The 21,134-nt window shown below is 44.6% G+C and overlaps 2 protein-coding genes across 2 annotated transcripts in view; one reads left to right on the top strand and one right to left on the bottom strand.

Moving 5' to 3' along the window:
* LOC149445473 (uncharacterized) overlaps window positions 1-21,134 on the top strand; it is a gene marked incomplete at its 5' end in the record, with an annotated part of 164,533 nt that overhangs the window by 81,849 nt on the left and 61,550 nt on the right. The window lies entirely within an intron of this gene.
* Window positions 9,758-11,462, bottom strand: LOC149445476 (uncharacterized). The gene has a single exon (XM_089653800.1). It carries the CDS (start codon window positions 11,401-11,403, stop codon window positions 10,171-10,173), a length of 1,233 nt encoding a protein of 410 aa, XP_089509926.1. The 5' UTR covers window positions 11,404-11,462; the 3' UTR covers window positions 9,758-10,170.

The following is a 21,134-nucleotide window of genomic DNA, read 5'->3' as shown; positions in this document are numbered from 1 at the left end:
TCCAATGCTTAGTTCAGGTAAGTCTTTAGCAGACACATCGGATGACAGTTTGGCAATCTGTTTCCTCCGCTGCAATTTCGCCGGGACACCTGTAACCACACAAGGATCAAGTAATATGTTGGCCACAGGCAATGAAGTCTTCAGTCTCCTAGACATCAAGCGCTGTGCAGGACTGCTGTCCATGCCTTCAGATGGGGTGTTCCTCCTATGTAGAATGGCCTTCCACGGATCAGTACCATCAAACTTGGCCTTCTTACAAAGATTCTTCACTATCTTGACAGCCGATTCCGCTTTGCCATTTGCTTGCGGGTGCCTCGGGGATGAGGTAACATGATCAAATCCCCAATCTGTAGAGAAACGTCTGAATTGCTCACATGCAAATTGAGGTCCATTATCCAAGATGACTCTATCCGGCTGGCCATAACGTGCAAACTGTGCTTTACAACGCTTGATGGTAGTATCAGCAGACAGGTTAGGAAGTAGCTCAATCTCCCAAAAGTCGGAATAGTGATCAACAATTAGTAGAAAATCCTGCCCAGCATAATTCAGTAAGTCCACGCTTTCAATTTGCCAAGGCCGGGTGGGCAGCACATGTGACATCATAGGTTCTTTCTGTTGTGCCTGCGCATATTCATTGCATGCCGAGCAACAGCTAACAAAGTCTCTAATCTCATTCTGCATGTTGGGCCAGTATAGGGTATCACGTGCTTGCCTATAGCATGCTTCTCCACCAATGTGACTGGCATGAATACGAGTCAGCATCTCCCATCTTAAAGATTTAGGAATGATGACCCTTGGCCCCTTGTACAATATACCATCTTGAATGGCGATTTCATCTCTGAAAGTCCAATATTCTCTCACAAGTAATGGGGCTTCCAACTTGGAATCAGGCCAACCATTCAGAACAACATATTTAAGAGCCTGCAGACTCTCATCGGTTTCAGTGTGCTGTTTTATCTGAAGCAATCGTTGGTCCGTGACGTTTAATAGTCTGAATGATTAATCTGTGACAGGACCTCCAAGTCCCGCTGAACATTGCAAACTGTGTGTTGTGCATACTCAGGTGTACCACCTGCTGCTGTAGCTCTGCTAAGAGTGTCACTAATGTACATTTCAGGACCAGGTTTACAGACAACATTTAGGCAATAGTTTTGTAATGTGACAACATGCTCTGTAGACGTTTGGCTGCACACAAAAGTGGTTTCTGGAAAATAGAAATCAGAGGTTTATGGTGAGTTTCTGCCGTGATCTCGTCGTGCCCATAGAGGTAGTGGTGAAAGCGCTGGCAGGCAAACACTATACTCAGACATTTCTCTTCTATTTGTGCGTAGTTTTGTTCGGTAGAGTCAGTGCTCTTGAAGCAAAAGCGATAGGCTGGCCAGCTTGCAATAGACCACACCCAAGTCCAGTTTTGCTGGCATCACTTTGAATAGTTACAGGTTTTGTAACGTCATAGTACTTCAGGACAGGTGTGTCTGTGATCAAGCGTTTGATGTCCTGCACTGCATTATCATGCTTAGGAAGCCAATGCCAAACAGCGTCCTTGTCCAGAAGCCTTCTCAATGGCTCGCAGACCTCTGAGAGGTGTGGTAGGAATTTTGCTAGGTAGGTAACAAATCCAATGAAGCGTTGCAGGGATTTCACATTTGCTGGCTGTGGCATATCCAGTATGGCTCTGATTTTTTCTGGGTCAGCCTTCAAACCCTCCCAGATTAGAATGTGTCCATGAAAGCGGACTTCTTTGACCTTGAATTGCAGTTTTTTCATGCTAAGTCTCAATTTTACCTGCCTACAACGATTCATCAGTTCCAGCAGTTTGCCATCATGATCTTGCTCTGCTTCCTCATCTGTATCCCCACAGCCAACCACAAGGATGTCATCAGCTATTGGTTCAATACCACCGAGTCCAGCCAATAGTTCATGTTGTTTACGTTGATACACCTCTGGTGCAACTGATACTCCAAAACGCAGTTTGCGCCATCTTTTCCTGCCCCATGGAGTCCAGAAGGTTGTCATGTAACTACTTGCATCATCCAACTTACACTGTAAAAATGCATCCCGGGCATCAACAAGCGTGAACAGACGTGCCTTAGGCAGCTTGTACAAAACATACTCGAGAGTTGGCATGATGTAGTGAGATCGTCTCAGTGCCATATTTAAGAGTTTGGGATCTATGCATATTCGTAGCTTATTTGGCTTCCTTACAATCACCATGTTACTTATCCAGCCAGTTGGGTCAGTCACTGGTGCCAAGTGTCCATTGGCCTCATACTGGTCAAGCTGTGCCTTAACTGCCTGTTTTAATGCCACCGGCACATTGCGTGGTGCACATTAGACTGGAGGGACACTCACATCAAGATGGAAATGAACTTCCCCTGGTACAGATTCTACTGGCCCAGTGAACACATCACTATATTCCTTTATCAGCAGTTGTTTGGTCAAGGGCCCCTTGGATAGATTGTCCATCACATTAAGCTCTGCAGGGATGGAGAAACGTCTCAGCCCTAGACGCTCACAGGTTGAACCAGACAACAGTGGCTTTTGGCAGGCTTCCACAATTTCACACTCCAGCTTGTGTGTTAGTCCACGTATGGCACATTCTGTCTTGAAGAGCCCTAGAGATTTCATCATCGCACCGGAGTATAACTTTAACCTGGTGTCACTTGGCAGTAGACGTGCTTCTGGTGCTGACACCATTTTGTCTCTGAAGCACATTACATCCCACGTTGTTCCTGAATGGAGGTGACAGGATTGGGGCTTATTATTGACATGTAAAGTGACAAACCATTTCTTTCCTCTGGATTGCACAGCGCCCATCAATTCACTGCTGTATATAACTTCAGTGGTGTGTGTCTCTTCCTCATATGTGGATGTGTTCTCCACGTTGTGTAATTTGCCTATTGATGGCCATCGTTTACTTGACAAACAAACGTTAGCAAAATGGTTTGTTCTTCCACAAGACTTCCAAGACTTCCCATAAGCTGGACACGGCTCTTTAATTCTTTCATGCACAGTCCCACAGTATTTGCAAGCTGTAGGGTTGGCAGTATTTGTGCTCATCAGGCGGCGTTGCTGAAGTTTGTTCCTGTTGCCATGCTGCATTGCAATGTTTATGCTGTCGGTCTGTTGTCTGTCCTGTTCCATAACTTTCAGACGTCTGTCAGTGAGCTCTGCTGTACGGCACGTCTCAATGGCTGTGTGTAGAGTGAACTCATGTTCTCTTAGGAGGCGCCTGCGTGTGCTCTCTCGCTACCTATACCAACAACAATTGTGTCCCTTATCAATTCGTCTCTGAGTGCCATATTCACAAGTTGCTGCCTTTTCTCTCCAGTGTGTAACAAAGTGATCCAAAGATTCTCCCTCTTCTTGTTTGCAGCATCCAAACACATCCCTTTCATAAATGACATTTGTAGCAGGTATGAGATCATCTTCCAGTACATTTACAATGGCTGTAACATTGTGTTGCTGATCTGCTGTGAGGGTCACATTGTGTTTATACACATGCCTGCATTCACTGCCCATGACTCTTCTCAGAGTTGCTGCCGGCACTCCTGCACATTTCTCATTCCAGCCTGTAGCCAGACAATAATCTTCACATTCAGCTCTGAAAGATTCCCAATTGCTGCTCCAATCCCCACTCATTGTCATCCCCTCTGGGGGAGGTATGCCATTCATGGCAGCCATATTGTCAGGAAGCCTCTGAGCTATCAAATCTCAGACAATCCTCAGTCTCAGGCTGTAGTTCACAAACCTGTGTTTCCCAAAGCTGCTGCGCTCCAAACAAGAGGCTCAGTCCTGATTCCAGTCACTTCTGACACCATGTTTCATGTACAGGAATGAAGACAACACAAGCTGCTGGTGTGAGGAATCATGTTGTACAACAGAACTGCATCCAGGTCAGCATAGAACAGGAAGCAGGAAGTAGAAGGCCATGCAATATTCCCGGATACAAGTCGGGTCACAGGATTTGTACAATGACTCTATAACAACTACCTATCGCAGTTCTGGAGGCCCTGGAATGCCAGGATAGCACCAAATCCCCCAAATGACCCCTTTTTGGAAAGTAGACACCCCAAGGAATTTGATAATAAGCATGGTAAGTATTTTGCAGATCTCATTTGTTGCCACAAGTTTTTGGAAAATGAATAAAAAAACATATTTTTGCTTTTCTTTTTTTATATTTCAAAACCTTGTAGGAAAAAATGAGATCTGCAAAATACTCACCATACCTATTTTGAAATTCCTTGGGGTGTCTACTTTCCAGAAAGGGGTCATTTGGCGGGGTGCTATCCTGACATTTCAGGGCCTTTGAAACTGATAGTGAGGAAGTGAAATGAGGAAGTTACGCACCTTCGGGATTTCAAAGCAGTCATTGGATTTCAGGATCCTGTATGTGACTAGGCTCCCAAAAAGTCTCACACATGCGGTATCCCCATACTCAGTAGAAGTAGCAGAATGTAATTTGGGGTGTAATTCCACATATACCCATGGCTTGTGTGACAAATATACAATTTAAGTGACAACTTTGTGTAAAAAAAAAAAAATGTTTTTTTAATTTTCCAAAAACTTGTGGAAAAAAAAAAATCTTCCATGGACTCAATATGCCTCTCAGCAGATAGCTTAGGGTGTCTACTTTCTGAAAAGGGGTCATTTGGGGGTGTTTGTACTGTCCTGGTATTTTAGCACCTCAAGAAATGTGATGGGCAGTCAGAAAGTAAAAGCTGTGTAAATTCCATGATCTCTCCCATAGTTTGTAGACGCTATAACTATCACAAAGCAATCAATATACACTTATTGGAAATTTTTAGAACAAAAACATGGAGCAGAATACATTTTGGCCTAAATTTATGATGAAATTTGAGTTTTTTGATATCTTTTATGACATAAATGAGAAAATATTGTTTTTATTAAAAATTTTCAGTCTTTTTTTGTTTATAGCGTGAAAAATAAGAAGTGCACAGGCGATCAATGACCACTAAAGGAAAATTATTTGTGTGAAAAAAAGGATGCAAATTTCATTTACTTACACAATAATCAATAAACAGAATTCCGCACCCTATCACCTACAAAAATATCTACTATACCCAAAAGAAAAGTAAACTTTCACCCTTGAAAGTATGTGTACATGTAACTAAACTCTTCTTTAAACATAGATGAATCTATCCCAATATACAATAAAATAATACATAAATACAATTTACAATAAAATAAATAAAATAAATTGTAAAATAAAATAAAAATTCCAAACAATATTATTATATATCAAACTAAATGTCCCAAAAAATAAATGTCCAAAATGTCTCTGTAAAGATGTCTTTCCAAATTCCAAAGCAAACTCGTATCATCTTTAATCATCCAGTATGGAAATTCCAAAATTCTTTGTGAACCTCAAAAAAATAAACTTCTGATAGTGTATTACCTTTATACTGAACATACATGTAAAATAGTGAAAACTTTTGTGTATTTGGTAGATTTTATATTAACTGTTAGTGTTTTTTAGGGGTTGATTTTATTTATGTTATATTTAATTTATTATATATCATATTTATCATACTTTTTATGAGATAGTTTGGGGGATATGGATCAGGTGTAGTCTGTGTGTGAGTAGATGTAGAATGTATTGATCTGGGAATGCACAGATTGACCAGTAGAGGGAGTCATTACCATAGGGGGTATAAGATTGTCATTGTATTGAATATCGGTCTGTTATATATTTATATATTATATAAGAAGGGTGTATATACATTGCTGCTATTTAGTTGGATTCACAGTATATGTTGATCCTTTTTAGCATTTTAATTACATGGGGATTTAGATCAGGTATGGGGGCGTGTACCTGTTAGGGGGAGTGGGGGGGTCATTAAGATGGAGTTTATGTTACAGTATAGGTACACAGTTATATGTTTCTAGTATAGATGCTGTGTGATTGCAGTGTTCGTATAGGGATTGCAGTGTTCGTATAGGGATTGCAGTTCTCGTATAGGGATTGCAGTGTTCGTATAGGGATTGCAGTGTTCGTATAGGGATTGCAGTGTTTGTATAGGGATTGCAGTGCTCGTATAGGGATTGCAGTGTTTGTACAGGGATTGCAGTGCTCGTACAGGGATTGCAGTGTTCGTATAGGGATTGCAGTGTTCGTACAGGGATTGCAGTGCTCGTACAGGGATTGCAGTGCTCGTATAGAGATTGCAGTGTTCGTATAGGGATTGCAGTGCTTGTATAGGGATTGCAGTGTTCGTATAGGGATTGCAGTGTGTGTACAGGGATTGCAGTGTTCGTATAGGGATTGCAGTGTTTGTATAGGGATTGCAGTTCTCGTATAGGGATTGCAGTGTTTGTATAGCGATTGTAGTGCTTGTATAGAGATTGCAGTTCTCGTATAGGGATTGCAGTGTACGTATAGGGATTGCAGTACTCGTATAGGGATTGCAGTGTTCGTATAGGGATTGCAGTGCTCGTATAAGGATTGCAGTGTTTGTACAGGGATTGCAGTGTTCATATAGGGATTGCAGTGCTCGTATAGGGATTGCAGTGCTCGTATAGGGAATGGGAATAAAGATATACATGCCACCATTTTTCCATATAGTAAGATGGCGGATTCGATTTCCTGCCCTTGATGTGGGACAGAATATAAGGAACCACCTCTCAGACATCTTGATTCCTTGTGAAAAAGTCCAGGAAGTGATGAAACGCGCCAGGACACGTAACGTCTGAAGAACTCATGCAAAACCGGAAGTGTGGTGGTGGCCATTTTGGAAGTGGGAACATGCGGTTCTCTATACATAGGACTACACCTGAGCTGTTCTGAATGCTGGAAGCTGATATTCTTCAATTGTAATGTAAGATATTCAATAAATATTGACTTATGTTACTATATAGCGCTGATTGTCTCCTATCTCACCTGATGAGGAATATGGAAGAGTGCCAACAGGAACATTAGGAAGCCTGGAGAGTGCGACTATCCCCTGAAAGCCTGGGATTTATTTCCAGAGGGGAATGATCCATTGTTGCACCAGTTGGAGGAGAGCACTTTATTGTTCACTATTATTGAGTTTGTAGAGCTCACTATTAGAGATTTGGGTTATTCTCCATTCTCACTATTTGGAGGTGATCACGTTTCATCGTTTGGACTTGGAATGGTCACTCTTCTGATTCTTGTCACGAGTGTATTTACATATTCAGAGATTGATATATTGGTAGAGGAATTGTTTCTTCACGTGTGAGCTCACGGTATGCAGTTGGCATGATACACGGTTCTTTCACTATTTTACATGTATGTTCAGTATAAAGGTATTACACTATCAGAAGTTTATTTTTTTGAGGTTCATGAAGAATTTTGGAATTTCCATACTGGATGATTAAAGATGATACGAGTTTGCTCTGGAATTTGGAAAGACATCTTTACAGAGACATTTTGGACATTTATTTTTTGGGACATTTAGTTTGATATATAATTTTTGGGAATTTTTATTTTATTTTACAATTTATTTTTTTATTTTATTGTATATTAGGATAGATTCATCTGTGTTTAAAGAAGAGTTTAGTTACATGTTCATTTATGTACCGTATTGCATGACCGCGCAATTGTCAGTAACACTAGTGCAGTGCTGTATAGTAAACAATGGTGTAAATTCCATTATCTCTCCCATAGTTTGTAGACGCTATAACTATCACACAAACCAATCAATATACACTTATTGGGATTTTGTTACCAAAAACATGGAGCAGAATACATTTTGGCCTAAATTTATAACTAACTTTGAGTTTACTATATATTTTTTATAGCCAAAAGTAAAAAAATATTGTTTTTTCAAAATTTTTTGTCTTTTTATGTTTATAGCGCAAAAAATAAAAAGCGCACAGGTGATCAAATACCTCCGAAAGAAAGCTCTATTTGTGTGAAAAAAAGGACATAAATTTCATTTGGGTGCAGCATTGCATGACCGCGCAATTATCAGTTGAACTAGTGCAGCACCAAAAGCAAAAAGAGGCGTGGTCAGGAAGGGGGGTAAATCCTCAGGAGGGGGAGGGGTTAAACTCTCCAGTATCTTCCCAACTATAGAAGTTCCACTAACAGGTCTATAATTACTTGGGAAAGATTTTGTCCCCTTTATAAATATTGGCCCCACATTGGCCTTACACCAATCCAGTGGTACTATGCCAGTCATTAAAGAGTCCCTAACAATGAGAAACAATGGCTGTGAGATGACAGAGCTGAATTCTGTAAGGCCCCGTGGGTGTCTGCCATCCGGTCCAGGGGCTTTATTCACCTTTATTCTGTACAAATATTTCTGCATCATATCAATTGTGAGCCAATGTGGATCATCTGGGGGTGTCAGTACCACCCCCCATTATGGACAAGAGCCCCCCCATGCTCCTTTGTATACACAGAGCTGAAGAAGGGATTTCATACATTGTCCTTCTCTTTGTCCCCCCCCCTCTAGATGGTTCTGTAAAGGGCCTACATGCTGGGACCGGACCTTTCTACTATTCATAGATTGGAGGAATGTTTTGGGGTCGTCCTGATATCTTTCTGTCGTTTGTTTTCAGTTTTTGTGCCTTTATTTCCTTTTTGCATCTTCTGTTCTATTCTCTGTAATGTGTAAACGATGATCGCGTTCCTTAATTGTTATATTTAATAAAAGCTCTTTTCTTATTATCTATCGCTTTTGTAACTTTGGCCGTAAGCCACATAGGTTGGATTTGTAGCCTTTTATACTTGTTGCCCATGGGAGTATATTTTGCAGTGTGGTCACATACAGTCTTTTTGAAGAACTCCCATTTCTGTGTTGTGTTCATCGATGCCAATATTCCCTCCCAGTCTAAGTCCTGGAGAGCAGCTCTCAGCCTTGGAAAATTAGCTCTCTTAAAATTGAGCATTTTTATTTTTCCCGTATGTCCTTGCTGTTTACAGCTAACAATAAATGAAATCATGTTATGGTCACTGCTACCCAAAATGTTCTTTTATATGGACATTCGTAATAAGCTCTGCATGGTTGGAGATGACCAGGTCCAGCAGAGCATCATTCCTAGTTGGGGCCTCTATGAACTGGACCATAAAACTGTCCTGTAGTAGGTTTATAGATTTTTGCCCTTTAACTGTTTCTGCAGTACCATTACTCCAGTCACTTTCCGGGTAGTTACCATCCCCCATTATTATCACTGTCCCAGCCCTTGAAGTTCTTTCCATCTGTGGGAGGAGCTGAGTCTCCACCTCATTAACACTGGGAGGCCTATAACAAACTCCAATGATGACCTTTGTAGTACCGCCCCCCATGTGCAGTTCCACCCCTAATACTTCAGCCTCATCACACTCTCCATCAACTAGGTCCTCTTTCACACTCGCTCTGAGATCACTTCTCACATAGAGACAGACTCCACCCCCTTTCCTATTCCAGACAGACTCCACCCCCTTTCCTATTTCCCCGTCTCTCCGAAAGAGAACCTAGCCAGGAATATGAATGGCCCAGTCATGTGAGGAATGAAGCCAAGATTCAGCAATACCAATTCAATCCTAGGAACAAACACTTTCATTCACTGACACCTTGTCCATTCACTGACACCTTGTTCACACGGATTTTGTGTATTTTTTATTTTCATACAAATGGTACCAATTCCACTGGTTGTAACATGGGAACCTTCTTACCATCTGCCATAGCCCTCCCCCCATTCCACCCCCAATAAGTACTGACCTGTCTGATCTGTCTACCCCGTTATAATGGAATTCTCCCTCCCCCCTCCATCCTAGTTTATATATTCCTCCAGACTTCCCATAAACCCCTCCCCCAGCGCAGCAGACCCCCTTCCATTCAGGTGCAAACCATCTCTAGCATATAGGTTGTACACCAATGAAAAGTCAGCCCAGTGCTCTAGGTCAGGACTCCATTTTTATTCTTCTCCTGCTATCAATGGCCGAACCGGTCCCACACTTCATCCATGTCTTTGGGGGCCTCTGATCTCCTTATCAACTGTTCCTTCCATGATGAAGATCAGCCATGGAGTATATCTGAGGTGTATATCAGGGTCTGCTTCTTACCCACATGAGAGCTGGGATGTCCAGCAACATTAATCTAGAAGACATTTCCCGCACTCAAGGCACTAATACACCTCCAGGGTTGTGTGGGACCCCTGATGTACAGGAAGACAGGACTTCCATGAGGAACATTTCCCTCACTCAGGACAGGAAACTGGCTTCTCTCCTGTGTGAGATCTTTGATGTTTATGAAGACTGGACTTCCATGAAAAACATTTCCCACACTCAGGACAAGAATATGGCTTCTCCCCCTTGTGATATTTCTCATGTTTATGAAGATAGGACTTCTCTGAAAAACATTTCCCACATTCAGGACAGAAATACGGCTTTTCCCCCGTGTGAGATCTCTGATGTGTGTTAAGATGGGACTTCTGTGAAAAACATTTCCCGCACTCAGAACAGGGATATGGCTTTTCCCCCGTGTGAGATTTCTGATGTGTGTTAAGATGTGACTTCTGTGAAAAACATTTCCAGCACTCAGGACAAGAATACGGCTTCTCCCCTGTATGAGATCTCTGATGTGTATGAAGACTGGATTTGTCTGAAAAACATTTCCCACAATCGGAACAGGGATACGGCTGCTCCCCCGTGTGAGATTTCTGGTGTCTGTAAAGATGGGACTCCGTTGAAAAACATTTCCCGCACTCAGGACAGGAAAGTGTCTTCTCCCACGTGTGAGACCTCTGATGTCTGTAAAAATTGAAAGCCTGTGAAAAACATTTCCCGCACTCCAGACAGGAATATGGCTTCTCTCCCCTGTGAGCTCTCTGATGTCTGTAAAGATCGGACATCTGTGAAAAACATTTTCCACACTCAGGACAGGAATACGGCTTCTCCCCCGTGTGAGATCTCTGATGTTTATGAAGACTGGACTTCTCTGAAAAGCATTTCCCGCACTCAGGACAGGAATACGGCTTCTCCCCCGTGTGAGATCTCTGATGTGTGTGAAGACTGGATTTCTGTGAAAAACATTTCCCACACTCAGGACAGGAATATGGCTTCTCACCCGTGTGAGATCTCTGATGTCTGTAAAGATCGGACATCTGTGAAAAACATTTTCCACACTCAGGACAGGAATACGGCTTTTCCCCCGTGTGAGATCTCTGATGTTTATGAAGACTGGACTTCTCTGAAAAGCATTTCCCGCACTCAGTACAGGAGAAGCTCTTCCCTGTTGGAAGGCCGGCCCGGTCCCGCACAGTCTGAGGTTCCTCAGGATACGAGGAATCCGATGGTCCATCTACACTGGGTGGTGCCGGATGGACATTGGAGGGAGCCGGGTTTTCTCCTGGACTATACTGTGTGATGTCCTCATCTTCTACTTTCCAGTCTGGAGACAAAGTGAGACAATCCTCGGAGGTTTTCCTCATCTCCCGGCCATGGACTAAAATACAAAGACAAAGAGGATTACTAGACAGGAGCTGATTGGTTTCCCCAAACCAGGACTCCGCCCACATAAGGCAGCTTGGTCTCTGAGGAGTGCACAATTCCACCCTCAAGTGAACTAGGAAATGGCTCCTCTGATCTCCTACCAGGTCATTTCTTTAATCATGGACCTTAGTCAGAGAGTGAGGAAACAACCAGAACTGTCTTTTATAAGAGGGACAGTGATGAGGGGATTATAGGACGAGGGGCCCCACCCCCTCTATCACTCATTGCCCTCTTCCCAAAACAAGAAGTACCGCTCTTCCTTATTTAGTCCATGATTTAGTCATGTAGAGCAGCGGGGCTGAGCCCAACCAGAGGTCAGAGAGTGAGGATTTGGGGAGAACAACCAAGATGAAGACTGGACTGATCCTGAAGACCACCATCATTGGGTAATTGGCTCCATGTCCAGCTGGTAGGAAATGGGAGCAAAAGAAGTAAAGCCAATGTAATGTACAACTTATTAAGGGAGTTAAATGTTAGGAGTATAAAGGATCAGAATGATATAATGTACAACATATACAGTATAAGGGTCAGGAATCATAATATTGGTATTCAGTAATCAGTGGAAGCTTAAATGTTTCCTGTAGACAAGTTGCAGAGATCCCACACCGCTGCCTCCCATCTCCTGAGACTGCACTCAGTGACTTGGGTCTGAGACTATACAGACATATCCCTCCACCCGGCACAGCCAGCAGACCACAGAGCAAGGAACCCTGGGAGAAATGTTCTGTCAGAGATCTTACTAGACTTGGACATTGTGCAAAAGATCAAAAGCACACAACCCCAGGAGCCTAGTTCGAGTATCACCTATGCTGAAAATCTACATTTTACTTTCAGCTGAACCCCAGAAGCTCCATAAATCCAGTCTAGATACATAAATTGTGTCTGCAGCACAGAGAAGGAAGATTATCTGAGAGAAATCCAGGAATACAGGAGATGCCTCCCATCTCCTGAGACTGCACTCAGTGACTTGGGTCTGAGACACTACAGACATATCCCTCCACCCGGCACAGCCAGCAGATAACAGAGAAGGTCCCCTGGAGGAGTCAGGCACAAGGCAGGAGACCCCAGTCACATGTCCTGGGTGCCTACATTATGCAATGCTTAGAGTAAAAATGAACATTTTCCTGCCAGCTGAACCCCAGAACCTCCATAAATCCAGTCTAGAGACATAAATTGTGTCTGCAGCACAGAGAAGGAAGATTATCCGAGAGAAATCCAGGAATACAGGACGGGGAACACAGCTCAGGAAAGTGACCAGGGGATTACAGGCTGATATCACCCAGTCCCCGCCCTACTCTGGACCAATCAGTGAGCAGTATGGGTGGAGGAATGGATTTAGTGTTCATGACCCACCTGTGCTGATCTCTGTAGGAGTGTCCTCCTCTATAAATGTCCCCGTTATTCCATCCTCCTCCATAGACTGCTGATCATCCCTCACATACGCCCTCTTCTTCTTCTGCTTTCACCTCAAATTCTATATCGATTGGATCTCCACTCTAAATCAAGGAAATGAGAGAAAATATCATCTGTAAAATGTAAGGTCATATAGAAAATCCATACATCATCTTTAGAAGTCCATGTTCTAGATTTTGTGCCCTTCCAACCTTGTAATAGTGAGTGATGGTGTGACCTTCCTGTGTGGAATCCTGGGAATACAGAGGATGGGGACATCTCTATGGTGGGTTCCTGGTATTAGGTGGTGTGACGGTCATGGCGTCAGACCCCCAGCCCTTCTCACCAACTCATGACCAAAGGACTAGCCAATCTAAAACCGCGCTGTCATGTCCTTAACAATGCCACACTCAGCTGCACCCTGCACAAAGATTTTCCAGCTAATGGACCACAATCTATGTACCTTCAGCCTGAGAGCGATTGTTACTGGGTCAGGTTAATTATGCAATTAACCCTTCTCACTGCCACCACCACCTTTTTGTACTGAGAAGGAAACTCGCCAATATTAGCAATAACACTATGATGTTTGAATAATCATCTGTATACACACTGTCACTGCAGGCAGATGTATATAGAAGTTTAAAAACACACAGTAGCGCTCTTCAGAGACAGGGATTCTTAGTTTGCATTAAAGAGCTTTAGAAACAGTTCAACACTTTTCAGATAATAGGATTTATTACTAAAAAGTTCAAAATGGTGCAATAAAAATATTTACAGAAAAAGATGTAGCCAATATACAGTATATATACAGTTGTGTTCAAAATAATAGTAGTCAGACATCACTAACCGGATCAATCACTGTTTTTGGTAGAAATGATATTTCTTTATGGCAAATAATTTCCTAGCAGGTGTAGTAGAGTCATAGAAATCCAACAGACCCAACAGTCATGACATGCATGCTGCTGATTCTGTGTCATTGAATCACTCATTGAGGGGCGTGTTCAAAATAATAGCAGTGTGGAGTTCTATTAGTGAGGTCATTCATTCTTTGAAAAACAGGTGGCAATTATTGCCCTTATTTAAGGAAGGAAGGCAGCAAATGTTGTACATGCTGGTTACAGTGCATTTCTCTCTGAAATTCTGAGGAAAATGGGTCGTTTTTAGACATTGTTCAGAAGAACAGCGTGCCTTGATTAAAAAGTTGATTGGAGAGGGGAAAACATATAAAGAAGTGCAGAAAATGATCGGCTGCTCAGCTAAAATGATCGCAAATGCTTTAAAATGGCAACCAAAACCTGAAAGACGTGGAAGAAAGCAAAAAACTACCATTGGAATGGATAGAATAGCCAAAATGGCGCGGACTCAGCCAACAATCAGCTCCAGGAAGATGAAAGAAGGTGTGACGTTCCCTGTGAGGACTGTTACAATTAGAAGACGCCGATGTGAAGCCAAGCTATCTGCAAGAAGTCCCCGCAAAGTCCCACTGTTGGAAAAAAGACATGCTGAAGAGGTTACAATCTGCCAAAGAGCACATTGACTGGCCTAAAGAGAAATGGGGCAACATTTTGTGGACTGATGACAGTAAGATTGTTCTTTTTGGGTCTAGTGGGCAGAGACAGTTTGTCAGACGACCCCCAAACACTGAATCCAAGCCACAGAACACTGTGAAGACCATGAAGCATGGTGGTGCAAGCATCATGATATGGGGATGTTTCTCATACTACGGTGTTGGGCCTATTTATCGCATACCAGGGATCATGGATCAGTTTGAATACATCAGAATACTTGAAGAGGTCATGCTGCCTTATGCTGAAGAGGAAATGCCCTTGAAATGGGTGTTCCAACAAGACAACGACCCCAAACACACCAGTAAACGTACAACATCTTGGTTCCAGACCAACAAGATGGACGTTATGGAGTGGCCAGCCCGATCCCCGGATCTTCATCCAATAGAAAACTTGTGGGGTGACATCAAAAATGGTGTTTCTGAGGCAAACCAAGAAATAGAGAAGAACTGTGGAATGTGGTCCAATCATCCTGGGCTGGAATACCTGATCACAGGGGCCAGAAGTTGGGTGACTCCATGCAACACAGATGTACAGCAGTTCTCAGAAACAGTGCTTATACAACCAAATACATTTATTAAGTGATTCAATGGAAAGCAAATTATTCAAACATTTCTCAGTTTATATAGTGAATGTTTGAGTTTGTAAAGAAGAATACAAACACTGCCATTTTTTTGAACCGTCTAATATTCACTTTTCTTCAATTTTTGTAGAGGAACAACACAAATTTGGTATATTTTTCTTCATGTTTTGATTTGGAATAGAATGTGTCGTGTTCCCAATGCATTTGTGTGGATGGAAATAAAAGCTATTAGAAGGATTTTGAGCTTTATTCACTTTTTTTCAACACACTGCGATTATTTTGAACACAACTGTATAAATACAGAGAGCAATAACACAGCAGAGAGATAACAGAAAGAAGTTTAGAGAGGTAGAATACTTGCCGTCAGCCTTGGTTTAAGCAGATCAAGTGTCCTGAACAAAAGGGTGCCTTTTCTCCCAAGTTGATTCCTGATGTTAAAAAGGGAGAATTCTTCAACTTTCTGCTCCAAGCCTGACAACCTCTTTTCTAGGAACTCAGCAGGGTGTCTCCTTAAAGCAGAGAACCAATCACCTCATTTGGGGAGGGGTGTTTAGGCGGGGAGCTCAGGCTATGACCAAATCCCACCCAAGTTATACCATGGTCAATAACCTTCCCTAGGTACATGTAGCAGCCTAGCCACTAGTAGATTAATATGCAGAATGATATCCTGAACATCCAGACATCAAATATGCCATATCTTACTATTTCAGCTAGAACTATATGGCTTTCTACTCTCCTGTAGACTTTAACTAGGGGTGTAAGGTATCAGGTGACTTGTATTAAAGTGACCTCTTGGAATATATTCTTGGTTTCATTGTATTTCCTATCTTAAGATTTGAAATTATATGGAAAAGTGGGTTTAAATGGGATGTATGTTTTACGGCTATCTCGGAATGTCTTTCATGTCCAGTGAAGGACTGGTTTATAGCTTTACGATCCTCTCCAAGCAAGAGTCTCACAGACATACTGGGCCAAGGCTAATTGGGGTTTAAAGTCATGAAGCTATCCAGCTGTGCCTGATGCCTTGTGATCTCAGCATACATACAGACCACATTCCTGAGGGAGGGGGATTGGAGGGAGAGAGAATGATACAAGATGAAGGATCTTTAGCAAGATGGATGACCGCGTCCATCTCTGTACGTACAATTGCTACACCTCCCTCTCATGTGGTTGCATGGGAGGGAATTTCAATTTCCCTCTTGACGCAACCCACTTCTACCGGCTCAACCTGCCTCAATAACCCATCAGCATTGCCATGGGTGCTGCCCTTCTTATTCTGTATGGTGAAATCGCATTGCTGAAGAATTAAGCTCCACCGAAGTAGTTTGGCATTCTCCCCAGCAACACGATTTAACCAGCTCAGAGGATTGTAATTGGTGATTACTGTGAAGTGCCGCCCATAAAAGTACATTTGCAACTTCTGGAGAGCCCACACAATCGCAAGACACTCTTTTTTCAATCGTGGAGTATTCTACCTCCCTGGGAAGCAGCTTCCGGCTCAAGTAGAGGATGGGATGTTCCTCTCCTCCACCATCCACCTGGCTCAGGACTGCACCCAATCCATATGCAGAGGCATCCGTCTGCACTAGGAAACGACGGGTGAAGTCTGGAGCCTGTAGCACAGGGGCACTGGCCAGCGCCTCCTTCAAGGCCTGAAAGCCTTCTCACAATCGGGTGTCCAATACACCACCTTGGGTAGTTTCTTCTTGGTTAGGTCAGTCAAAGGTTTTGCCAGGCTACTATGGTTACATACAAACTTCCTATAGTAACCGGCTGTCCCCAGGAATGACATGACCAGTTTCTTGGTTTGTGGGGTAGGCAAGGCCAGGATGGCCTCCACCTTCCCTGTTTCAGGCCTCAGGGTTCCTCCTCCTACCTGGTGTCCCAAATACTGGACATCCTTCATGCATATCTGACACTTACTGGGTTTGACAGTCAGATTGGCGGCTGTCAGTTTGTCCAGAACCTGACAGATGCACCAGATGTTCTTCCCAGGTGGGGCTAAACATGGCGATGTTGTCCAGGTAGGCTACTGCAAAGGGTTCCAGCCCCTCCAGCAAATCATGCAGGACTCTTTGGAAGGTCGACCATAGGCTCTTTGGCCTTTGACACAGTCGACCACCCCCTCCTCCTTAATAAACTACTCTCCCTTGGCATCAGAGACACCGCTCTCTCCTGGTTCTCGTCCTATCTATCCCAACGCTCCTTCAGCGTTTCCTACAACGGTGCCACCTCCTCCTCACTCCCCCTCTCTGTTGGGGTCCCCCAGGGCTCTGTCCTTGGACCCCTTCTCTTCTCCATCTACACCTCCTCCCTTGGCAAACTCATACACTCCCACGGCTTCAATTACCACCTCTATGCCGATGATACTCAAATCTACCTATCCACCCCTCACCTCACCCCCACATTCTCCGCCCGCATCACTCACCTCCTAAACGACATCTCTGACTGGATGTCGCTCCATTTCCTCAAACTCAACCTCTCCAAAACCGAGCTTCTCATCTTCCCCCCAGCCCGCGCCCCCCCCCCCATCCTTTCCATCACTACCAACAACACCACCATCAATCCCGCCCAGCAAGCCAAAGTCCTTGGCGTCATTCTGGACTCAAACCTTTCCTTTCAACCTCATATCAAATCTCTCACAAACACATGCAGACTCCACCTCCGCAATATCGCCAAGATACGCTCCTTCCTTACCACTAAACTACTTCCAGACACCACTAAACTACTAGTACACTCCCTGATTATCTCACGCCTGGACTACTGCAACTCCCTCCTCACCGGCCTACCCCAGTGCAGGCTCTCCCCGCTTCAGACCATCCTGAACTCAGCGGCCAGACTCATCCACCTCACCAGCCGCTCCACCTCTGCCACCCCCCTCTGCCTCTCCCTCCACTGGCTCCCCATTGCCCAACGCATTAAATTTAAATTGCTCACCCTGACCTATAAGGCCATTCACAACACTGCCCCTAACTACCTCACCGACCTGATTCCCAAGTACCACCCTACCCGTACCCTTCGTTCTTCACAGGACCTCCTTCTATCTTGCTCCCTGGTCTCCTCCTCCCACGCACGACTGCAAGACTTCTCCAGGTCCTCCCCCATCCTCTGGAACTCACTACCCCAATCCATCAGACTGTCACCTTCCCTCCTCACCTTCAGGCGCTCCCTGAAAACCCACCTCTTCAGGGAAGCCTACCCCACCCTCACCTAACAGCCGCTGCCCTTCCCTCCTCCTACCACTCCATCCCCCACAGCCGTTTCCTCCTGTGCCTCTACCCCCTCCCTCCTAGATTGTACGCTCGAAAGAGTAGGGCCCTCTAACCCCTCGTGTGCTGTTTGATGTTACTGTTCTGTTTCATGTATTGTCCCCCCCTCTATTGTACAGCGCTGAGCAAACCCTTTGGCGCTATATAAACTCGATAAATAATAAATAAATAAATAAGGTAGCTGGGATGTTCTTCATCCCAAAGTGCATGACAGTGAATTTGAACAAGCCAAATGGGGTGATGAAGGCAGACTTTTCCTGAGCCTCAAGCGCCAGAGGAATTTGCCAGTACCCCCTGCTCAGATCCATGATTGTGATATAGTGGGCAGCCGCCACCCTATCCAACAATTCATCTATCCGGGGCATGGGGTAGGCATCTGCAGTGGTGATGGTGTTCAATTTATGGTAGTCCATACAGAACCTGGTCATCTGATCCTTTTTGGGGACCAGGACTACAGGAGATTCCCAGGCACTGTGGGACTTCTGAATCACCCCCAACTGCAGCATTTCCTCAACCTCCTTTTTCATATCAGCCAGCACCTCCAAAGAGATGTGATAGGCTGATTGTTTAATAGGGGGATGAGCCCCTGTGTCTAATTTATGGACAGCGAGGTGTGTTCTTCCAGGCTTCCCAATAAACCTACCCCCATATACTGCCAGCACTCTCTCCAGCCCAGGTACCTGAGTGGGGGTAAGGAGGGGGTTGATCGGGAGGGATGAATGCACTTCCCCGGTGTCAGATAGCAGGTCTAGGAGGGGGTCAGCCTCCTCGGGTTCCAGTTGGCTGCAGACTGGCATGACATAAGCCGTACGCTCATGGAGGGCTTTGATCATGTTAACATGGAAAACCTTCTGCAGTCCGCTCCCTTTCCCCAACCTGACCAAGTAGGTAACATTGTTCAGGCACTGGGTGATGGTGTACGGACCTTCCCAGGCAGTCTTAAGTTTGTTCAGCCGCAAGGGAAGCAGAACATACACCTACTGACCAATGTTGTATGTCCGCTCCCTGGAATTACGGTCATACCAACGATTCTGCCTGGTCTGGGCCTGGGCCTTATTTTCCCATACCATCCCAGACTGGCATGACATAGGCCGTACGCTCATGGAGGGCTTTGATCATGTTAACATGGAAAACCTTCTGCAGTCTGCTCCCTTTCCCCAACCTGACCAAGTAGGTAACATTGTTCAGGCACTGGGTGATGGTGTACGGACCTTCCCAGGCAGTCTTAAGTTTGTTCTGCCGCAAGGGAAGCAGAACATACACCTACTGACCAATGTTGTATGTCCGCTCCCTGGCATTATGGTCATACCAATGATTCTGCCTGGTCTGGGCCTGGGCCTTATTTTCCCATACCATCCCACCAGCGTCTATATTTTATCCCTGAATCTTAACACATAATCCACCACAGAGACCTCTGGGTGAACAATTTTGCCCTTCCAGGTCTCGCGGTCCACAGGCCCTCTCACCCTCCGCCCATACAGAAGTTCAAAGGGTGAAAACCCTGTGGACTCCTGAGGCACCTCTCTGTAAGCGAATAGCAGATGAGGCAGATATTGTTCGCAGTCCACAAAGGTGCACAACATTTGTTTCAAGGTGTCATTGAAACGCTCGCACAAGCCATTTGTTTGTGGGTGCTAAGGACTGCCCATGATATGCATCATCTGTATCTTCTGACAGAGAGCTTGCATCAGGTCTGACACAAACTGGGGCACTTGATCGCTAATGAGCTCTTCCGGAAATCCCACTCTGGTGAAAATCCCCAGCAGAGCGTCTACAACCTTGTCCACCCGGAGGGAGGAGAGAGCCACGGCTTCGGGATACCAGGTGGCATAGTCAACCACTGTTAGGATATAACGTTTGCCTGAGCTGCTAGGGATGGCTAGAGGCCCAACGATGTCTACTGCCACCCTCTTAAAAGGTTCATCAATCACAGGCAGAGGTAGTAATGGGGCCCTGTGTACATCTGCTGCCTTCCTAACTTGCTGGCAGGTAACACAGGACCGACAGTAGTCAGCTATGTCATTGAGCATGGTAGGTAAAAATTGTGAACTAATCGGGCTCTGGTCTTAGTGATCCCCAGGTGCCCTGCTAAGGGAATTTCATGAGCCACTTTCAGCAGCTGTCCCCTAAATGGATTAAGCACAACAAGCTGTCTCCTACCAATGTCAGACCCACTTCTCTCGGTGGGCAAGCCCTCCTTATACAGCTTTCTTTGGTCCCAGTAAACCTTTTGTTTGTCATTCTCTGCAGGGGGGCGATTAGCCAGACTTCTGAGCTGCTCTAGAGTCTGATCTGTCTGCAGTGCAGCCTCAAAGGTGGAACTACAAGTCTCAGCCAGCGGTCCTGTAGGAAACAATGACAGCTGCTGAGACTCAATGGAGACAGAGTCCACTGGGTCAAAACAAGGGGAGGGGTCAGAGACATCCTCCTGCTGTTCTGAGACCACAGCCTGTGCCTCAGCCACCCTTGCAGCCCTGCGGGTGACCACTAATATTGGTAATGCATCATTAATATCATCATCATTATCAACAGTTACGTTTGTAACAATAATGACACAGGAGTTCATTACCTCCCCATGCAAAGGGATTTCCTCTCCTTCTCCAGGTGATGGAGAACTCTGCAACCACACTCCAGTCCCCACCTCCTCCCTCTGTCCATCCATAGGTTGCCCAGATATTACCCCAACATCTGCACACAGTACCTTGGTATGTCCAGAGAGTTCCAGGGGGGCATCTGGGGTGTTCTTAGCAAGTGCATAGTAGGAGATAAGAGTGCCTAGATCAGCACCCAATAGGATGGCTGTGGGGATTTCATCATAGACTCTCACCTCCTTCATCCCCCTTCCTGCACCCCAATCGATG

Source organism: Staurois parvus, unplaced genomic scaffold (assembly GCF_062004578.1).
Source record: "Staurois parvus isolate SC_StPar_1 unplaced genomic scaffold, SC_StPar_1.0 ptg000720l, whole genome shotgun sequence".
Classification (NCBI taxonomy): Eukaryota; Metazoa; Chordata; class Amphibia; order Anura; family Ranidae; genus Staurois; species Staurois parvus.
The sequence above is the reverse complement of the archived record's forward strand: the minus strand, read 5'-3'. Positions and strand labels throughout refer to the sequence as shown.

Excerpts from the sequence above, each read along its gene's own strand:
- LOC149445476 (XM_089653800.1), bottom strand. The coding sequence starts at position 11,403 with ATGAGGAAAACCTCCGAGGATTGTCTCACTTTGTCTCCAGACTGGAAA.